At 39.9% G+C, this 22,604-nt stretch overlaps 1 protein-coding gene across 1 annotated transcript in view; it reads left to right on the forward strand.

Moving 5' to 3' along the window:
• The window catches only part of ALK (ALK receptor tyrosine kinase), a 325,887-nt gene that overhangs the window by 257,653 nt on the left and 45,630 nt on the right, over positions 1 to 22,604 (forward strand). The window contains exons 9-11 of the mRNA XM_067292965.1: positions 5,092 to 5,261; positions 16,528 to 16,622; positions 17,994 to 18,137. Coding sequence (XP_067149066.1) covers positions 5,092 to 5,261; positions 16,528 to 16,622; positions 17,994 to 18,137 — 409 coding nt within the window. The remainder of the gene's footprint in view (positions 1 to 5,091; positions 5,262 to 16,527; positions 16,623 to 17,993; positions 18,138 to 22,604) is intronic.

Here is a 22,604-nt window from a genome sequence, read left to right on the forward strand (position 1 = left end):
GGAATGCTAGAAGCAGCACACAAAGTCCTTGAAGAGATGCTCCATTAGGCTGAAGTAGCCAGCAAGGGGAGATGCAACAAAAGCCCAGGAAATGCTTCAGAACTAAACTAAGTCATAGTAATCAAGCCTGAAAATCTTTTAATGCACATATAAAAGTTCATTGGAGGTAAAAGCACATGGAATTTAACACAGGAAAGCACAGAAAAGTTCAAAGAATTAATCCAAACAGTGGCCTGATTTAAAGGCAGAATTTATAAAGCTTGATCGATAAAGAACAGCATTATTCTCCCCTTCCCGTCACACTGTAATTATTCCCCTTCCATCTGAGTGAAGTCAGATGGCCTGCACAGGGCTAGTGGTGCAAAGAGGATCATGGGGTTAGACATTTCCTCATTTTACGGAAGAAATCCGTATGTATGCCATCAGTAACAGTACTTCAGTGTAGGAATCTGGGAAACCACACTGCAATTAAAGTCCAAGGGAAGTGTCATCTCAGACACGACCTATGGCAAAACTTAATTGGTTTGCTACAGTTGATAGCCGTCTGGTGTATGCAGTGTCCAGACTCTAATGGCTACCTATTTCTTGGTACTTCTGCTAAGATGCCAGAGAGCTGGCACAACAGTTATGCAGACATCTAGGAAGAGCTTTCCCTTCACATGGAAATTCTGGACTCAATTCTGACCATTCCACATCTGGACAATGAGGCAATCCCATCTCCCTTAGTCCCAGAATTGTTGCTGGACAAGCACAAAGTCACATATGTTTACCTGCCTTTTGTTCCATCTTTCGAAAATGCTCGCTGCTGTATGAAGCTTCAGGCCTTGGAGAATGCTCTGCTGCCTGTAAATCATAAAGAGGCAGGTTGAATGTCTTCCCAAAGTGTTTGGGCTTCTGTCATAAAAAGATGTAAGACCAGGTCCAGGACTACTTCATTCTGTAAGGCCTTGATACAATGTGTACCTGGCTGGGCATCAATAGTTATATCCATCCTGTGAGATCTTGTTTTTTGGTGGATCATGACTGTTACTTCCGGTTTGAAAGTTGCTGCAGCAACATGAACAATCCAAAGACTGATTTTCAGAAAAGCTGTGCTTTGCTCAGCACAAGAGAATCTGTGATAGATCTTGGTGTCATATCTGAGAAATAAAAACCACGTGAACAGTTCTGGTGCAGGCTATAATACAGAGAGAGAATAACGAGAGATGGTGTGGTCTGGGTAGTGATGAACTTAAAGTTAGCCCTAAATGTTATTGTATGCATCTCCACAGAAGTTGACTCTTTGCAAGTGGGACTACATTGTAATTTGGAACCAGTTTATTTCAGTTTTTCATTGGATCCCTAAAGTATATAGTTGTGCTGAAAAACGATGAAAACAGATTCCTATGATACTACAAGAGCTTTGTGCTCTTGGCCATGTTTTAATATAATGAAAATCTCCTTCTGATGCTATTTTGACATTTCAGCTAGCGATTTCTTGAAAGCAACCATTATACGATGTAAGTGCCAAACTGAGCCAGACTTTTTTATGCCTGAAATTACTTTCTGAATGTAAACATAGTTTCTGTCAAAAATAAATGTAATATGTTGATATAAGACAGCATAGTTGAAGCTTGTCCTCTCATTTGGGTTTATGGGTATATAGATGGTTTCATCCTCTCTGGTGATTAATCCAATTCTCTTTTCTATTACTAAATTCTGAAAGTGTTGCTTTTTTTAAAGCATGTAAATCAATAATATAAATCATTCCTTGAATTTATCAGTGCATTCTGAACCCCATGCTGACACCTGCAGAGCATTTCTCTTTTTCTCCTCTGTTCCCTGAGCTTTAAATAACTTGGAAGGGTACATGGTAATAATATTGACTCAGAACATTTATGAGCATGAAAAATGCAACATAGATATGCCTCTAGCACTGCCTTTCATGTGCTTTATTTTGCAGAATGCTGTTAGCATCCTTTTTTTCAAGTGTTGTTTTTAAATACCTGTACAGCTAATTGTTTCTGTTCTTATTCTTTTGTTGATTCCTTTGGCACTTGGATTCTGTGTCACTGGATGATGTACAATATTTGAAATTTCTCAAAGGCCTGCTCACTCCATGGTACTCTGGCAACAGACTCATTCTCTCTTTCTCTCTCTCTTTTGTTGTTGTCTGTGGTTTTATGTTTGCTTTTGTTTTTTTTTCCCGAAATGAGGGTGCTTTTATTGGGTTCTTTACTTTTTATAAAAGTAAACATGGATAAGAAATAATATGGGAATAAATAGCATGATAACCTGTTCATATAAAATAAGAACTTTTCTTGCTTGCCTAAATACTTTAAAGCTACCTGGTCAAATCTGTTGAATTATCATGTTATCATTTACTTAAGGTTTTGCTTGTACACCCAAGTCTTAACAAAAAGTAGAAGTGCCAGCAGACTACAAGAGAGACTGATCTTGCACTGTTGTTAATCTGACCAGAAGACAGGAACAGGTTCTTTTGATCATCTTTCCTATTCATAAGAGTCCAAATCTAAATTGTTGGGTGATCCAGAGAGATGTCTGTGCTGCGATGTTTATGCCTGTCCTCTTGTTACAAATGTCTCTCATTTCTAGTAAGAAAAACAATGTTGCTAATGTGATAAACATTGTGGCTTGAACGTGCTTCATATCTATGTACAAAACTTACTGGGACTTGGTGAAGTTGTCTACAGCTGTTGCCTAATTCTGTGTAAAATGTATTGCAACTTATAGCTTAAATTTCTATTTCATGAACCCTCAGCATGATGAGTTCTTTTCCAAGCTGCTTTAATGCCTGACTTCCAGGTACTCAGTAAGTGCATTCGCATCTGAAGGCAACTTTTATTGTTTCCTGTCCAGAGAAGAAGAGGCATGACAAGAGTTATTATTCAGAAAATAAATCTCTGCATTACAAGAATCCATTGTTCACGGTTAGGAAAACTTGAGCAATTCCTTCACTAAGTATTATAGATGAGGGGCATTAATGGGGATGTGAGGACTAAGTAATGCTGCTGTCTCACAAGATGTCAGTCTGTGGTGCAGAATTGGGATGTAGACTGCAAGGATAGCCATTACTGGGATCCAACTACTGCAATTCCAAGATGGGCAAGATGCCTGTGGGCTTTTCTTTGTGTTCTTAAAAATACTTTAAGTACTTTACTGTGTTTGAAGCATGTTCACCTCTTCCCCCATTCTTTGGTTACTTGTGCTAAAGACAGACAACTTGCTTTTTTTGCCAGGTAGGACTGTAATGCCGATAGTCAGAGGCATTACCAGTCAGAAAGGAAGGAAAAAGAAACATCAGCTCTCCAGAGTGCCACTGAGGAATTTTTATTTAGAGACCTGCTGCTGTGAGTGTGTGTCCTAGGTCCTTAGTCAGACCTCTGAGCATTAGTTCATACTGGAATATTTCTAGCCATTACAGTAGACTCACCCAAACTTCACCCAAAAGGTCCTTGATATTTTATTTCTTCAGTGCATAAGTAATACACAAGTCTTGCTCAGTTCTCAGGTGGTCTTGAAATTATGCAGCTTGGGCTGGAAAATCTACCCTCAGTGTTTTTCTTCACCTCTCTGTTAAATCTGCCAAGCCCTGTTGATATTGATAAGGATTAGTTTTATGTTATTTCTTAGATGAATAGAATCTCCTGTTTGTCAGTTCAGATATTTCATAAACTCAGAGGTTAAGGGGATTCTCAGAAGGCATCTTACCAGATGGTGTTTGCAGTACAGTGCATGCAGCCATCTGACCTAAGTTTTGCCTTAATATGCTGTATCTTAACAATGGACTCTCTCTCCCTCTAATTTTCCAAAATTTTCTTAGAGCTTTTCATTCACTGTGTCAGTGGGTTTGCGTACGAGCAGCTAATCAACCACAATGGTGGGTTCTAAAGCCACAAACCAAGCCAGCATTGAGCCAGTGTCTACCTGCAATGGTTAATTAATTTCTCAATGATGCTCCTAGCTTCTGAATATTTTGCTGCCGGTCTAACACAGAGGGGGACGTTCGATATGTAATGTTAGGGGTATGCCACCAACAGCCCAGATTCAGATCTTTCAAAATGTGCCACTGCACTGCTTACAGGACTCATGGTGTATGTAGTACCATCTGCCATCATTGATGCTCTATTCTGTAGAATGAATGCCAGCCCCATTTGGAAGTCTTTACTATGGCATCCAGCTCATCAGCTGCTCTGGTTCACTTCAGCAGGTGTGAAAAGACCTGGACTGGCCTCCTGTGAAGCTTAGAAACCATGGAAATCATAGCCAAAAATGCCCATTTGGACACTGTGCCAGTCGATTCACTCAGAGCCAGTTCGTTAGAGTCTGCATATTGCGCTTTGCCAATGAGCTGATCTCCCACATCTAATGCCAGCTACTTCTTTCCTTCAAACAGCTGACGTGTACAAAGGCATCCATTCCAATTCCTCAATTGCTTCAGCTTTTACTCTAGTGTTACATTAATAGCTATCGAAGGCTCACTCTTTTCTCACTTTTGACCGTGTAGATGTTGCCTCTTACTGTCTGGCTGGTTTTCAGAAGAGACAGAAGTCTGTGAAAGCTCCTGCATAGTTTGTTGAAACCTTCAAGGTCTTACCTGTCAATTTTTCAAAAAGGATATCTGGGGGATGAGGATGTGATTGCTAGTGCTATCTACTTATTGCAACTATTCTCCCCTTGTTTCTGCTGCTGCCTAAATATAAGAGAGTTAATTACTGAAAATGTTGTTAGTCTTAACTTGAATCTCTTGGACAGCATCTAAGGCAAGAGTGATCTTTGTACTGTGGATCATAGAAGCATTAGGTTATTCTTTTAAAATTATGGACATGAAAGCTAAAACTGAGTCATTCTGAACTCAACTTTCACCAAAAAAAAGCCACAGTTCCATTATTAAATAGTGTATACTAAGTATTGCAGGCTTCCAAATCCATGATGAAATTCGAGTTTTCTGAAATGATGACATGGGCACAAGAAAGGGACAACTGAGTTTTTGGTGCCTGGGATACAAGGAAATGAAAGAAGAGTTGGAAATTTTGTTAACTTTTGAATAATATATGTCGTGGTTAATCTCATATGTTCTGTTCTTTCTAGCTACGATTGTCATGGCTCATCCGTGGTGTCTTGCTGGGAAATATATCCTTGGTGCTCGTCGAGAACAAGACGGGGAAGGAACAGAGCAGGACGTTCTGGCATTCAGCTAACAGGGAAGGTTTGGGAATATGGCAGTGGATGGTCTTATCTCTCCCAGATGTATTGGATAGGTACGAATCTCTCCTCATCATTCTCTTTGTCCTTTGTTTCCTTCCCAGTGATCAATCACTTCATCACTAGCTACTTGGCAGTGAGAATGGTTGACATTGCTGCTGGAAATACTTCTATCAGAGAAAGAACGTACTTTGCCCCCAGGAGAAATCTTCTGTTAAAGGCAGGGAATATGAATAACTGAGTAGTTAGAGAGAAGCACCCAAATTTAGGACTCCTGACTGTTGTTCTTGGTTCATAAACTGGGTCACTGGGCAGTTCACAGTAAGACATTTAAAATTCAATGTCTCCATTTCATTGACTGGAAATAATCCTTCTCCTCGCATGCTATTTCATGTAGCGTGTTTAGATCCTTATGTGTGATTTGCTGGAGTTCAGTGTGAGCTCCATAATCATTTTTTTGTTCTGGATATCAAAGTCCCCAGTGTTCAATGTGGCCAGATCTAACAATGAAAGAGATGGGAGAAGACCCTGCTGCTGCAAAATCAAACATGGACACACCTAACACCTTTGTATTAGCTGTAGCAGGGAGCTCTGCTTAATAAAGAGCTGTCTCACTTGCAGCTGTAGTCTGACTATAAGCATAAAAGGTTTATCTGGTAGTATATGCTTAATCTGGTAGCATATGCTTATTTACAGAGTGTTGTTTTAGCTGTCTCTTATAAGTCAGCTTTAAAGGAATGCTCTGTTGTTGATGGTTTACTTTTTGTGTGTATACTCTGGCTTGTGCTGTTTATAGAGAAGACGCAAACATACTTCACCTTCTGCTACCCTGGCCTTTAGGATATAAGATTCATCTACTGTCTGTGTCAAGAGTACGAGTGTCCTTCATCTTTTTGGAACTCTGTGCCCTAGAAATAATGGATTTCATTAAGGGATAGTTTGCCTCCTGAGAAGTTTGAGCAAACATTGTATGAATGTGTCTTTTATCTTGCTGGCTCTTGGGGATGCACGTAGGCTGCAAATACAACAAGGACACTGCCAACGCTTCAGTCCTGAATCTATAATTAATATGTGTGCGTCAAAGATTTAAAAAATACCAACATTAGCCTTATTGTGCAGTCACTGCTGAAATGCCATTTGTAAAAATACCTGGTTGCTTCATTCCCTTCAGCTGTGTTTTCCTGCAAAGAATGCTGTATTTCTCCATTATTATTTATGTGATTTATTTTCTAATGTTGCCGTGGGAATGTTTTGTACCTGAATTATTCTGTACTCTTATACTTTTCCTTTCCTTTAAATTCTCTCTGGTTGCAAAGTTGGACAGAGGATACTTTGATCTTAGGAACCAGGCTAGTTCATGTGGAATCGCAGATCCAATTGGCATAGAGTGCTGAGTTTTACTTATCAGGGGCTAACATCCTAACTTACCCCTTGCTTAGACAGAAAGACAGTTGTGTTCACTGAGAAAAGGGGATTTGCTGGTTGGAGATTAATATTTAAGCAAAGAAGATCAAAAGCTTTCGAGGAACTTTAAAGTTTTGGTGACTCTTGAAAAGTTGTTATCCTTATTTATTCACCAACATTGCACTGCTTTAATGAAAATTTGTTTAAAACTGATTTAGTTGAAGCCACTCCTTCCTGGGAAGGAAAAAAATTGCTGTGAGACTTGGAAATACTGCATCTTTCTCAGCATTTGAGACTACTTCTTAGGAAATCTGGACTGATGTAGAACTCTACAGAACTGATGCACCGAAATGGTGCTGGAGAGACTGCAAAATATAAACTTTGGAGATAAATGACAAGAGAGTTTTATTGAACTATAAGAAATATTTAATCTATGTGAATGCAGTGCTGGTGCTGTTGAAAGCTTGCTGTGTCTGTCTTTTTCTAATTGGTTCCTGTGTCAGTAGCTGAGAAGGTCTGCATTAGATACCAGAAGCATGGTATTGCAGAAGTTCCTGCAGGAGGAGCTGAAACTTCAAATCACCCCACAGAAGTACAGCTCTTGAATAAAGAACACCAATGTACCAGTTCCACAAAAATTAAAGTGCATTTCATTGTGATCAGGAAGCTGAATAGAAAGTGTCATTAATAATTAGATAATGTGCCCTAAAACTGCTCGAAAGCATGCTTGTTCAAAAGCTGCTTAGCCACAATATCCTTGCTTGGCTTATAACACTACAAAGAATCATTAGGAAGATTTTCAAGAAATTAGATCACCTCTATCTTTAGAAACAGATATTTCTTAAGTGCTTGATATCCTTCAAGGTGTTGGAGGGATTGGGGATGGGGATTATATTTTGGCAGAAAATCACAACTCGAACATTTTAGGTGATTTGGCAGGAACAGAAAGAGGGGAGGAGTATGACAAAGAAGCTAAATTGAAACTCGGGGATGTTAGATTTCTAGCACAGCCTTAGCCTCTGCACTCCTGGACACATGCTTAATTTCTGTGAGTAAAATGGGGAGAGGGACTGTCTTCTTTCCTCCTATTTTTTCCTTAGGAAAACATCCAGTTGAAATTTCACCCCTGGCAAGGTCTTACCTTTTCTGTGTGAACTTTAAGATGCTGAAGTCCTGACTTTTTACATCTTTCCAAAGTTAGCTGTCCTTCCTTGTTCTGGAAGGAGTTGGCAAAGTAGTCTGAGAATTGGCTCATGTGGTGTGTGGATTAACAGAATTTAAATGCAATTCCAAATGCTCAATATCTTCTGTGCATAGGGAAAGAGGGGCAAAGGGCCCAGTACAGGACATGTCCTCAAAGCATCTATAATTAAAAGAAGTTGATTGTGAGCAAGAGCTCCTTGAGCTGTTGGCTGAACAGATTATGCCTACCTGAAGCAAAAGACAAAGTCTCCAGAGGTTCTGTATGTAAACTTGCTGGTTAAATACACTCAGCATGAACTAATAATCCTTGCTGTACTTCATTTGGCCCCTGTGGAGCCAGCTCCCCCTCCCTGAAGGACAGTTTACCTGCAAATCAGATAATCTGCATACAGATGTTAGAGAATTGGTCATATTTACTTACTGGAATTTACACATTAATGTAATGCTAAAATATTTGGATTGGAATAGTGCAGAGAACTGCATTATTAAAAATTTGTTTTATTTAACGGAAAATACTGTTTGTTTTCCAATGGTAAGTAATGAATCTGTTGAGAATAGTTCTTTTTTAACTTTACAGGAACTCAGGGAGGGAAGTTTTATATCTGAGGCACCTGTTTGACATAAGTGTATTGAGTTGTTGGTATATTGGTATCTAGAAGCCAAGCAAGGTAATACACTGTGACCTTTTCTGTTGGTTAGAAAATAAAGTCTTGATAGCTTTGTAGTAGTTGGAAGTTTTGGGTTGACTTTCTTCCAATTGTTTTTAGTTAGTAAGTAAATGTGACTTTAATTTTCAAAAATGATATAGTCAAGGAACGTGACAGTAAAGCAAACATAAGGCTGGTGTAATTGAAGATGACTGATTCGCATAGCTAATAATTAGACATTCTGTTATCTTAACAGTGTGGTGAGATATGCTTCAAAAAAGTATCGTGTAGATAGAATAAAATGTAGACAAAATAAAAGCATGTGTAAAGAGGTGATTATCTGGAGCTTAGTCTGGGTTGATGCTTATTATCACCAACCCACCTAGTTTTGCTAGGCAGCATTAAAGGTTTATAAGGTGGAAAAAGATTATCTTTAATAGGCTGAAGTCTGGCTTGAATACTAGTACTTTGATTGCAGTAATAAACAGATTATAACTCTCTTGATTTCTGCTCCCTTGGGGAAGTTGAGGCCAGTAGTGTGGCGTGACGTGTAGACTGAGTATTCTGTGTGTCCATATACCACCTTATTGCCTGCACTTTGGTGGAACTGGATTCAGTGGCCCAGCTCTGGTCTCTTCAGACATATGTTGCCAACTAAACCTGTCCTTTTCTTTAAAGATTTCGGTGCGACTCCTGTGAGAGGAACCTGGTAAAAATAGCACGTATTAATAGCAGCCTATCCAAACTCAGTCCAATCTTGTGTTCAACATGATAGACCTATAAAGGGAACGTATCTGTATCTGCTGGTTTGAAAGGTTTGGTCGGCTTCCTTCCTTCCTTCCTTAGATTCATTTTTTTGAGTTACAAGGTCCAAATTCGTAGTCAGGGTTAAGTGGTAGTGGCCTGATAGGGGAAGGAGGAATGGGGAAGGAATTCATTTGAGGTCCCCAGAAACAAAATGTTTAGTCCTAAGCAACAGTACCATTTGCTTTGTCACTGGTAGAAAGGCTGGCTCTATGTCCTTGTAACTGGACAACATGTTCAGAAAGTAAAAAATAATTTTGTTTTGGTCCCACAGTGCCCAGAGAGTTTCAAGATTCTTTCATGTTGATGACCTTTCCCTAGACACAGACTGAGGAATTTTATTTTGCTGGAAGAGAAAAATTTGACTTACCTGGAAGGCTACTGAGGGATGTGACCTTCCTTGAGTGAGAAAGCAAAAAAGACAACAAACTTAGGTTACCCTAGAAGGAGGTACTATACTGCAGCAAATCAAAAGTAATGTCCAAATGATTGTACTTCCTTTCTTTAAATTGCATTTGTTACCAGTTCCAGTGTTGCTGGCTCGCTGGATTTATCTGAACTACCCTGGTGCTCGTCAGTGTTTCATCTGTGTATTAAAATGAGATTCCCTTTCAATTCTGAGGAATCAGACTCTGTTTCATCTGTCTCGTTCAGCTTCCCTTATCTTAATGGCAATCAGAACACAGATGGGAAATCTTGGACTTATTGCTACTAAATCTAAGCATGGAATGAAGAGTAAAAAAAAGTTGTCACAGTCATACTACTCTGCTTTGTTTCTAGCAGTTGTAGCTAAACATTCTTCCTATCTAATAATTTCTTTTTGCACAGCGTGCATTGCTCTGTCTCTCCCTCTCACTCCTTTCAGACTGTATTTCTGAAAAGTTTCTGGGCACTGGTTTTCCCACTAAGGAAGAAGGGCAACATTTTTGGCAATGTTTTGTGCCCAGAGATATATTTGTCTCATGTTGTTCCTGAACTTTCTTCCCATTCTGCTATAAAGAATCAAGGATCGTCCAAACAAGCTGGAAATATTTCTCCCTACACATTGCCATGTAGATATTCATTCGTAAAATCTGTCCTACACCCAACTCTCTTGATGCTTTCTTCTGATACCCATACAAGTCTAGCCTCTGTTGCTTAGAAGTGGTCCCACATTACTATTGTTAAAAACAGTGCGAGTCTTTAATGTCTGTATCACTGCTATTCTGTTTTATAGCATTTATTATTTCTGCTACTGTCCTCCTTATGAAATACAATTGTTCTGGTGATGACTGTTCTGTTCATCTGAAAAAGTGTTTTGGTGATAGTGTGTTCAGAGTGTCTGCGACGGATTTTATGTGTGTACCTATTCTGCATGCTTTCTTTTAATAATACCTTTGAATCTCAACTTTTATTACCGGCTAATAGGTAACTTCCTGCATGGCAATTCTGTCACTGCAACCGCGTTTTGTTAACATGCTTATGTTTCTCCAGATCATCCCACTCCAGCTAAGTATGTCTTTTATCCCAAATAGCAAGTTTCCTCTGTGAAGTGAGCTAACAATACATCATTTGTATCAGAGGAGTTAATGGGACCCTGAATGTAATAAGGGTTAGTGACCTGAAACTTTTCTGTTCCATAAGTACCCCAGCCTCAAGCAGGTTCAGCAATAATTATTTTAGCTAGGTAGAGAGAGAAATCAGTTCCATCAGAGGCAAAACATCACGAGTTATGAAAAGGTATCGGTACATACAGACAGGCTTTGCTCATTTCACTGCATGGGGGATTGAGTACAGAGGAGATTAACATTCTGTCTTGGCTAATCATCCTTATCTTTATGATAAAAAAAAAAAATGATTATGAACCTTTCTAGAATAATAGCATAAAGACCTGGATCTGGCTGATGGATACCAGAACTGTCTGTATGAGCCAGTGACATGGTGGAGTTCAGAGTTGTTGCTGAAGGAAGGGAGCTGCAGAGAATTCATACAAAATAAGCTTTTTGAGGTCTTCAATTTCAGGAAAGGTTTTTTGCTTCTCTCAATAGGAGAGGATGTAATACATCCAAAACCTAACATTTATATGCAATTAAGAACTAGGGATAGGTGACCTGAGCAAAACAGTTTGTCCTCATGGAGGCTATAGTAACATAACTATAGATGTGTTTTCATATTTCTGACACTGTATTTTGCTTTGTAAATAAGCCCCAGGTGTTTTTGAGAGAAACAGTCTTCTGTTAGGATCAAAAAAAAAGGGAGAGGGGGGGAAGGAAACCCAGCCAACAGAAAACCCAAGGTGATGGGATTAAGCTCAAATACTGATCACCCTGAAATAAAACCCAGGATTCAAAGATCCTGAGCAAGGGGGAAGACTATAGGCCAGAAGCTTTGATGTTGACTGGTTTCTATCACAGATTTAACTGGATTGGAATATGCTTGGTCCTGCCTTTCAAGGAACTGTTCATCTGGATTCATGGGTTGGGCCATAGAAACAAACCAAAGAAGACTTATTTGTTATGGACTTTGGTGGCATTTCTTATCTGTGATTCTGAGGTATTTGAACTGTCACCAGTAGTCACCCTTGAGTAGTTTTTGAATTTATATAAAACTCTATCCTACAGACAGCTGAGCTGATGTTCCTAGGCAGGAAGGGAGTTGAATTCATTTCTTTGTCCACCCTGTACAGTGTTTCCCATCTGCCTCAAACAGATTAAAAGAGACCTTTGTATCAGATGCATTTGCAGCTCAAACAACACGCAGCTCTGCTGGATGTAGATGGTATTCCCTAATAGTCAAACATTTAAGAAACCTTTTTCTAGCTGTGCTCCTGGAGTCAAATAGAACAAAAGGAGAGAGAGCCAAGGAGTAATTTCCACTAATCCTCAAATAACCATTTTTCTAATATCCAAACCATTCAAACCTTTCATAGCGGCCATATTTTCATTCCTATGAAGAGACCTATCTTACAAACACAAAATTATCTGACCAGGATTTGGATTCCACATGAGGATGTTGCTGGGATTTAATAAGCAACAAAGTCATGACAGAATTGCCAGAACTAAATAATTGCTGACATGAATAGTCTTTCATGGCCATCCACCAAAGCATCACTGTTTGCAGTGGATATATACAGCACTCTGGACCAGTATCTGTGCTCTGTAGGTGCTAATTCAAGTACTGGGTGCTCAGTCAGCATACACTACTTTAAATCGTGTATAAATATCAAAACATTGTCACTTGCAGCATTATGCTAAACCACCACAGTAGCAGGTGCTTGTGGTGTTTCAGTATCAGCTTTCACCAACATCAAAGGAAGTCATTTCATTGATTTCAGTAAGCATAGGACTGGAGAAAAAGAAAGAAAAGAGGGGCAAGGGAACAAGATTATCTGTGGGTTTTTTTCTTCATCACTGGTGTGTGACATTTCCATCTTTAGTTTTGATTAAATTTCCCTTAATTAGCCTATTAAGCTAAAACCACCAAAGCTAATGACTGAAATGTTGGTTAACTGATGATCTTGTTTCAATAGAATTTGAAAGACATCATATTTCCAAATTAATAGTGATGTTAAATTGGAGAAGAGAAAAAGATGAACCATTTCTTGCAGAAATGCTTGTCTCGAGAAGGTTTGTACTGAATCTGCATTGTGATAGAAAAAAAGTCTATTTAACAGGCAACACGAGAAGCACTGGTGGACCTGGCGGTGTTTGACATTCACATGATTTTTCTAGTTGAGGGCTTTTCTGTCATTTTTGTTCATCCCTGGTGAACTTAAGGAAATCTCTCAAGTGTTCTGGTCCCAGTGTTCCTGTCCCTGGCATGTGGGGTAGGACTATCAAGCAATTGGTCACTGAGAAAGCCAGGTGAACACCAAAGGGCACATTCTGCTGCTTGTTACAATCTGTGCAGTTGAAATCAGCAAGTCTGTCTCTTAACTTGAATGAACTGTGAACAAGAGTAAAAGGCAACCTATTGCATTCTTATATGTGTGTGTTAGATGACATTCCCTGACAGAAATATTGTTTTATATCATACCTTCCTGTTCTTAGGGGCTGAACATTTGAGAATTCTTGTATGTATAACCCTTCATTGTCCGGAGAGACAGGATATGAACAGTGCATGAAGGGTCAACATCCTGAGGCATGAAGCTTAGGTTCTGCCCAGGAAATTGCCCAGAGCTATTTTCAGAGATATTTAGTTGCCTACATATGGGAAGAAGGTCCTTGGAAGTCCTTGCAAAAGTACCTGTCTTTTCTTTTATGCAACCTGAGCTGAAGTCTGCAGAAGTGGAGGTGAAAGCTGTCACTGAAGAGCATTTCTAAGAGCTGCTTATTTGTCTTTGTACTTAATTGCCCAGGCTCAGTTTAACACCACATGGATGTAAGTACACATCAAAATATCCGCCTCTCCAAATGGCATTTAGTGTGCACCCTCAGCAGACAGACCAAAGATCAGATGCATCACATAGTCTCAACTCCAGTGGTCCCTTCAGCTTGACATCAAGGTTTGCTGTTTACCGGGCATGGATTCTCAGACACAAACCAATTGAAAGCTGAGTAGTTGAATCAGTTTCCACCCTACCTCTTCCTGGAGATTTCAGCATCATACAACAGGGAGGGAGAAGCCTCTGCTGAGCTATGGCAGCCTAACATGTAGTTACAGACCAGTGTTGCTGCTGGTTTCCCTTAACATACCAGCCTGGGACCTCTGGTGGTTCAGAACCTGTTTCAGTTATGGTTCAGTCATCTCTGCTACTGGAACAGTAACTTAAAGGAAAAAGTGGGACAGAGCCCACTTTGTCAGTCCAATAGCCTATGTTTGAGGCTTACATAGTGTGTCTCGGACTGAATGGCTTATATTTGTGCTAGGGCCTATAATGTCATTTGAAATGTTGCGGAATGTCAGCTATGGAGCAAATAGCAGTGGGCTGGGAGGACAGCAGATGTAGTTGGAAGCAAGTTTTATAATGTTCCTTCTAGTTCTCCCATCCGTACCCATAATGGGTTTCAGGTACACTGACTAAGAATTGTGAGGCTTTCAGCAATGTCAAGCTGCAGCTGCACTTCATGTGGACTGGAAAGGAAAAAAATACACTTTTTTGATCTTCAGAAGTGTTTGGATTGAGCTGTTACCTTTTGGGCTGATAAAGGCAGATCACTCAGCAAACAAAATTATATTTTGGTGTTTGGAGTTACCTTTGATGCTAGGGGTAGTATCCTTTAACATATTTGCTGCTCCTTGTGTCAATCAGCTGCTCTTTCATAGCAGCTGTTCCTGTCTTTAGACCATAAAAAGTCTGTTTTAAATTACTATCTCTGTATGTCTGACACATTCTTTCCATACTAAGGAGGGAGACATTTCAGTATTGAGGTGCTGTTGTTTTGCTTTACAGGAAGTAAAGAATGAGGAAGGAGGGGGACATAGTAAATATATGAACTCTTTTCTGCTGTGAACAGACTTTGTGTTCTGTTCAAAACCCTTTACATGTTTTGGAGGCTGCCAGAAATTTCTTCTCTTTGAAGTTTTCTCTTTGGCTCAGCTTTTATGACTGTGCCTCCTTAAGCTCTAGCTCGGTGAGAATACCACTTGCAGAACAAGAAGACACTTCTTTCCAGACATCTTCCAAATGCATGTATATTCTTGGCATCTATTTTACTAAGTCAAACCTCACTGTCATCACTGCTGGAGGAAGCTGCCCTGTATTTGAGATCAACATGGAAGTTGGTTAAGCTTGTTGATGAAGCCAGTTAACTGAAACAGTGGCAAACCTCATCCAAAACACAGGAATATGTTGTTCCCAAAGTAAAAGTATGTATGAGCATAAATGCTTCACTTGAGTATTGTTTTGCGGGGTTGGTTGGTTGGTGAAGAATAGGTGGATTTTAAAAACAGCAGGAGACCTCAAGACTAATGTAAGAGTACTGATAGCAGAAAAAAAGCTGACAGAGGGCATTTTAGACGAAGTCCTAGGCACAAAGGACTAGAGTTTGTAAGAAAAAATTGTTTCTGTTGGCGTTTAGACTCTTACTGCAGTAACGAGGACAGGACTTTGTACATTCTTTTTAAGTAAATAGGACTGCTCCTCAAAAATATCTTGTTCTGTGATCAGTTTTGCCTCTAAAACTGAAACACCTGCAAAATTTCACATTCTGGCTAAATGCTTATATCTAAAAGATGTAGAAGGAACCATCACCTAGTGATCCAAATTAAAGCATCCCATGAATGGGTTTGACTTGTGCTGGTGTAAAACATCAAGATACAAAAGAGAGTGAGGTTTAAGTAATATTTCGTATTCTCCTGCAGCTTGTTATACATCATATGGTAGTTTTATATTTTTATAGTCTTGATGAAATCTCTCGGACTTGTATCTGACCTTGGAGACATAGTCAGCTGCTTTTAGAAATTGTTCTCCTGTACAAAGCACAGGATTATGGCTTTATGTGGCAGATATGCATCAGGAGCAGATGAACTTTCTAAGCTAAGAGACAATCTAAACCCATGAGTGCCCTGAATTATTACATGACCTATATACTTTAAGATTTGAAACATTTCATTGTGAATTATTTTTGCTGTACTTATTGACATATAATATCACTGAGGGTGAATTTACAGTGATCTTTCTTTTGGTAACCTGGGAGTGGCAGAATTCTGCTGCAAAAGCCAGCTGAGAATATGGAAGTGGTTTAAGGCAAACCTGCCCAACTTCTGCAAGAAGCTAATGAGTTCTGCCGTTCCTATAGACTACCCAGTGTCAGTTCTTCTCTTACTTGACTGCCAAGACTACTAGGTATCCCTTGTTTCCTCAAGGATGAATCAGCACCAAATACTTACTGAATTGGTTTCAGCCTTTCATTGCCAGTTTCTTTTTAAAAACTCATAAATGACTTTAGGAGCCCCAGTCTACTTACTTATCTTAAGACTTCAGGGCATAAATCACTTGTGAGAATAAAATTACTTAAGTGTCTACCTTTTTTGTGCCGGAAGCCGGAGGACTTTGACTTTTGTTCTGACACCCACACACACGTACTCCCACCTGGTTCAGCTCCTATACCTCTGGAGGGACAAGGTGCTATACTCATTTTTCTATCTACCTGTATACATGTACAGCTCCCCTCATCAGATCACCCTTGCCCGTGTGGGGTTAGGATACTTTTCCTGTCAATTTATATTGTTATCTGTCAAAGGAAAACTTTTTTCCCACCTTTCTAAAACTTATTTAATTATGAATAACTCTGAATTTCATCTCTTTAACAGAATTTAATCCCTGTTCTTCCAATCTGTGCAGGTTTTGGTTTCAGATCATCGCTTCATGGGAAGAAGGATCTGATGCCATTATTGCTTTTGACAATGTCTCTCTTAGTCTGGACTGTTATTTAACAAGTAAGTTTGCCTTTAATTTGCAAGTGGTTTGTCTTTTATTTACTGTGCAATTGAAATTTGGACAAGGGCTTAGACTGTGGGGAAGGGATTGAGTGTTATCTTAAGAAGATTCTTGAAATTTAAAGGTATGTTTCTGAAATAACTATGCTTAGATGAAGGAGACCTATTTAGATGTATATCTTAATAGTGGAGCTGACAAGTGAATGGGTTTTGAGTTTGGCAGTAAATGGATGGTAAGACATACGGTGCAGGAGGTTGAACTACCGGCTGAGATACTAGTATCACCTATCCATGCAACCTGATCCAGGAGCCGATCTGTGATTATAGGGAGTTCCATATGACCTGGTTTGCTGTTTGTGACAATTTTCAAAATGATTGACAGTTGGACTCTGGCTCAGAAAAGATTGGCAATTCTGTGATTGACACTAACTTTGCAATAACATTGGGCACAATACTCCAGTTAAATTAGAACAAGGGTTTTTTGCTCGAACTAATACACATTTAAGTCTGAATCAGAAACTAGGATCTCCACTCTCTTCCAGCCTTGGGAAAAATTTGAGTTCAGATCCAGACTTTTTGATTGACCAGGCTCTAGAATGTGCCCAGTCTATACCTCAGCCGCCAGATTCACCCTATTTAGATTTTTGTTGAGCATTTGTGTCCGGCTCATCTTTCATCATCTCATGCATAATGAATTGCTTAATTCGTAAACACATCATCTGTCATTCTATACCTCAGACCAACAACTTGCTTGAGGATTGCTACTTAGGATGCATGAAACTTTTACCTTGGGCTGAGCAGTAAAACTTCCATTTCATATGCTTGAAGCTACAACCACTGTCATCTCTAGTAGCTCTGTTCAGATTGAACCAATTCCTCATCCAACAGCAGTCACAAAGTTTCATCTGCTTTGTGGAGTTATATTAATTTGCATTGGCTGAGGCTGTGAGTCTTTCCATTTATGCAGTGATACCTCTTGGTTTCTGTGCATAAGTATGATGTATCTCAGGTTCCAGTATTCTAAAGAGGTCATATAATTAGGCTGTAATTTTAAAAGATTGCATATATTTTTACTGACTAAAAGCGAAACTTCCTAACAGTTGCTAAAGATTATGTTCTGTATTTCTGCTTTGTGTCTTCATTCATATGCTGTTCAGTCCATCACTCATTCCTCACTTTATTTTTCATTTGTAACAGTTCCCATAACAGCAATGAAAACTCAGTCTACCCTTTCCTTTTAACATTGTCCTATCCTGTGACTGCAGGTTCATGTTCTAGCAGAGAAGCCTTCAGCTGTTATTTACCTTGAGTTTTGGATTGCATCCTGACTCAGTGCAGTGATAAACCAAACTGTGACTTTTTGTTTTCTAGTCAGTGGAGAGAAGTCATCTCAAGGTGTCACTCCAGACTCAAGCAATTTGCTTACCGGTAGAGGTGGCCAGAAGAAGTTTGGATGGGAACAAAAGCTTTTTGAAAATCTCCAGCTCAGTACCACCCCCATTTCTGGTCCAGCAGGTAGGAAATTGTCTGGGCTGCAAAGCATTTTCAGACTGCTGGGATTTCCAACAAGTACGATTTCAGTTAAATGTGCTGAATGCAATATGATACTTTTTTTTTTCACCAAAACCTTTGTTCAGAGCTTTTCCCAAGTCTCTTATAAACAAAACAAAGCTGTAAAAAAGCAAGTGCCTTTAGCTGTTACCCACGACTTGAATTTTGTTTGCAAACCTGTGAAAGAAAAGAACCAGAAGGAGGCTCTTCTCAAAGTAAAGATGTCCAGATTAACTGAGTACAACGTGGTAATCTGAACACCCACCTCTAGCTAGTATAGGCTTGGTTTGAAATAATACAGCTTCCCCTCCTTTTCAGTAATATTTTTATTCCCTATTTGAAAAAGTACAGCATTACACTTTGTTTTAAAAAACGTAATTTCCAGTTAGTTAGAAATGTAAGCCTTGTCTGGTCAGTCTTATTCCTCTTCCCAAACCCCAGCTTCTTGTGAGGTTTGTTCTCACTTTGCCCCTGTTCCCCTTTCCAGCTTAGTTGCAGTTGCTTGGCCCAAACAGAATCAAAATCTCCCTTCCCTCCCCCTTACAGCACTGTATTCCAGCCACTTGTTTCTTCTCTCTCCCAAGACTGATATTCTTGCCCACACATTCCCAATATCTGTTTCAGGTTCTACACATGCATTTCTGTTTCAGTCTACCCCCTTCCCTCCTCCTTGACAGCTTTTCTCCCTGGTTCGGTTCAGTTAGCCAATGCCTCGAGCCTGCCTGGGGGACTGTGAGGAGCAGGGGTGACCACTGAAATGCAGAGTGACTACCAGAGACACACGCATTTGCTGCAGCTGCCACCCCCAGCATTGTGTGCAGCTATTTCTCCTGACTGAGGGCTAAAGTTATTTACCTGCCAGTTTGAAATATCACTCCTCTTAAGGTAGAGAACAGAGGCATAGTTGAGGTATGCTTCCTTTACCTTGTCAGTAAGCCCAGGAATTTGTTCATCCTGCCTCCATCTCTCCCATACCTCTGTCTTAGAAAGCTTCTTTAAATCTATTCTAGATTATGTTTTACTCTGCTACCTGCTGTGTACTGTTGAAATACATGAACTAGTGTTAAGCTGGCTCTGATACCAACAGCATGGTCAGTATGGTCAAAAGCTCCACACAGTCTTTAAAGTCTGCCTGAAAAGCTGGGCATATCAGCCCACTCTGTGCCGCCACGGTGGGGTAGCTGCTGGTACCTGAACTCTCTTGTAAAGCTAGCTCTGATGGTGGAGGCTGATGATATAGCCTGCAGGTTAGGCTAAGAGTTGCCATCAGGTGGAGTTTATTGATATTTTCTGTACTGAGCATTGTAAAGCAAGAAGTGGTGCAGGTGCAAAGAATGAGACAGAGGGAATGAGCCATTTTGCAAAGGATGCTGAGCTGGGTAGACCTTTACCCTGGCTGTCAAGCTTGTGTCTGGCTCTGTTACGGATGGTCATGTGAGCTTCGGCAGGGTCACAAAGGTACAATTGCCAAAAAGTCCCTTAAGTCCTCTTTACAGAACTTTTGAAATACTACCTTTAATTTCTGCGCATCAGTTCCCTGTTTGTAAGTGGAGCCACCTTTTACTTTTCTAGTGCTTTCGGTATTACTTTTAGGTCAGTGATCTTGTCGTAGGATCCATACACAGGTGCAGACTGTGGACTTCTGGCTGACTTTCCAAAACCATATCCATGTCGAGGTGATGATGTAGTTGCCTAATGCAACTGTAGGGTTTTTTTTGTTTGCTTGTTTTTTCCTGGGTACCTACTGTTTTAGTAACACAAAGACCATTAGATAATCAGGTTCAGATGGGAGAATGGCCTGAATTTTGGATTCAAAGTTAATCTATAAAGTGGGCGTGTAGATGTTAGGCTAGACATCTTGTGGCAATAGGCTTCTCTGAGAATTTTGTTACTTCGTACTTCTCACTAGACTGGAGATGACTAGCTCTTCTGCTCCCTGTTCCATCTGGAAAATGCAATTTAAAGAAGTGCTTGGAAAGTAGAAATAATGTGAGGCAAATTGTAGGGGAGTAGAAGAGAAGATCATCGAGGTACACGGAGAAACTGAAATCATTTGTTATGAATTTGGGGCAAAAGTTCAAGGCATTCCTGTGATATCTAAGCAAGCTTGCCTTCCTGAGCTTGTTCCTCTGTCCTGTTCATGGCTCTGTGAAATCATCTCCAGTCCTTGGGGCTTGCAAGCACTCCTATAAAAATTTCTCCTCTTTGTGTCTTCTTGGCATAGGAAGGGCAAAAATCAGAGGAGCTAAGGTGCAGCTTCTTGCAAGGCCTGGATGGGGAATCATTGCATTTCTGAGGGTCTGCACAGCACCAAATCTTTTTTTTTTCTGTTGGATTGCTGAGTCCCTGCTCTCAGTAAACACTGTAGATGCTTGTTTGGTCCCTGGGCTATGCATTTTACCCAGCTTTAATCTCGTTACTTTCTGCATCCTATAATGCATTTAAGAAACCTCAGGCTGAATCTGTCAAGGCCGTTACTTTGATGGCCACGTATTTACTGTTCTGCAAGTGAACCAACAGCATCAGCGCCACCCTGAAGTCCCAAAGACTGCACTAACCAATATGAGCTCAGCCAAAAGTAATTACAGGTAATGTGATCTTTTGCTTGTGTGATGGATCACAGGCTATATTTCCTTCTTAACAAATCATATTAAAACAATGAACTGTGTTTCTATAGCTGGGGAGACAACAGGATAGTGAAACACCCTCCCCAAGTCCCTGAGCCACCTCAGCCTGCACAACAGGAAGTACAATCTGAAAGAGAGGTACCACTTTGTTTATATTACGGTAAATCTAAAGAAGGCAATTGCTTTCAGGGGTAAAAGCCTGGGTTTGTTTCTTTGTAACTGAGAACAGCCTCTTACACACGCTTGCTGATTTTGCCTGTGCTTGGAAACCTGATTTCGGCAAGAGTGGTGAATATTCATCGCTGCTAACATCGCTATCCTCTGTGTTCTCAGGCTCTGTACGCAGTGAACCATGTCTTCAACCCAGTCATTGCTTATTATGGCTTGGCATGCCTCCAGCATCTGGAGGCCAACAAAAGGTTCGAAACACATAACACAGCCATGCTATAAAAGATACTGAAGCTTCCAGAGATCTGTTGCCCATTGTCATGTGTAACGCACAAGCTGATGAATGTGCTGTGTAGAGAATAGGACCCCAGGGCTGCTACAACTAATGGTGGTGGTATTTTTTCTCAAGTTCCTTGATGATGACCAGGACTGACACAAAATTCCTGTAGGTTTCACCTTATCCAGTCACTTGCAGTGCAAGGTGACCATTGGATAGATGGTAACAGAGCAACACAGGTCTTTTCCTTTTCGGTTAATTAGTTACATGTCATTTGCTGGAATGCCAGCTTCTTGCTGAAAGGCTGCAGGTGAAACTTGCTATTAGAAGAAACCTGCAAGAAGGCTGTAAGAAAACCTGCTTATATCAAAGGATTGAAGCAAATTTAGTGGAAATAGGATTTTTGATTGAAGTAGTTAAATCTGTGCAAAAGGCTCTGTGCTGTTTATTTTGATGTAAACCAAGCTTACTGTGGATTAGTTTTAAAATTGATTAGGTATTAGTTTAAGTAAAACTGAGAACCACTCAAACCATAGCCTCTCTCTACGGAGAGTTTAACTACCAATTAAAAAGCCAATTTAAATCAAACCAATGCAATTTCCTTTTATAGACAAGGCCTGAATGTGAGAAATTCAGACACAGAAAGATACAGAGAGCACTAATGAGGAATCCTAGGTAAACAAATGACTATCATGAAGTCTGGAGGACACAAAATGGGATTCTCAGTAGACAAAAGGGTATAACAAGATACAGAACAATCAGGCTTTAATTAAAGATTTCTGGTGCTTCTGAATAGGCTGTAAATACCATGAGTATAGCCTCTCTTTTGATGTTTCAGCTTCTCCGCTGTCCCACTTACAACTTAATAGAGTCAGGGCACACAGGACAAAAACATGTGTGTTGGGAAATGAACAAAAAGGTTTACCTTTTTCCTCACATGTTGTATTGTTTTGTCCCATCCAATATGCATGTCCAGCAGCCATTGTGTGACCATGCTTTTTTGCATGGAAAGTGTCATCAGTTTGTTTTCTGATTCGTACTGGATTATCCTTCAGCTATTGTCTTTTCCCCACAACACTTAGTGGTTAGACAGATTTTATCTTTTGCAGCAGGACGAGTTCTGTTAAGAGTACTTACATAGCTGTTTCTCGGAAGAACTCTGAGTCACATTAGTTAATCAGATAAAGGAGCTGAAAAGAACAGCAGAGTGAGTATTAAGTAAAAGAAAATTACATTTGCTTGCTCTATGTGTGCAATTATACTAACTGAACTGTTGGCATAATGCAATAAAGGTATCTGCAGAATTGTATTTTTGTATTAAGCATCAATTAACACAGTGAATGAACAGCTCGCTGCCTC

Source organism: Apteryx mantelli, chromosome 3 (genome assembly GCF_036417845.1).
Source record: "Apteryx mantelli isolate bAptMan1 chromosome 3, bAptMan1.hap1, whole genome shotgun sequence".
NCBI lineage: Eukaryota > Metazoa > Chordata > Aves > Apterygiformes > Apterygidae > Apteryx > Apteryx mantelli.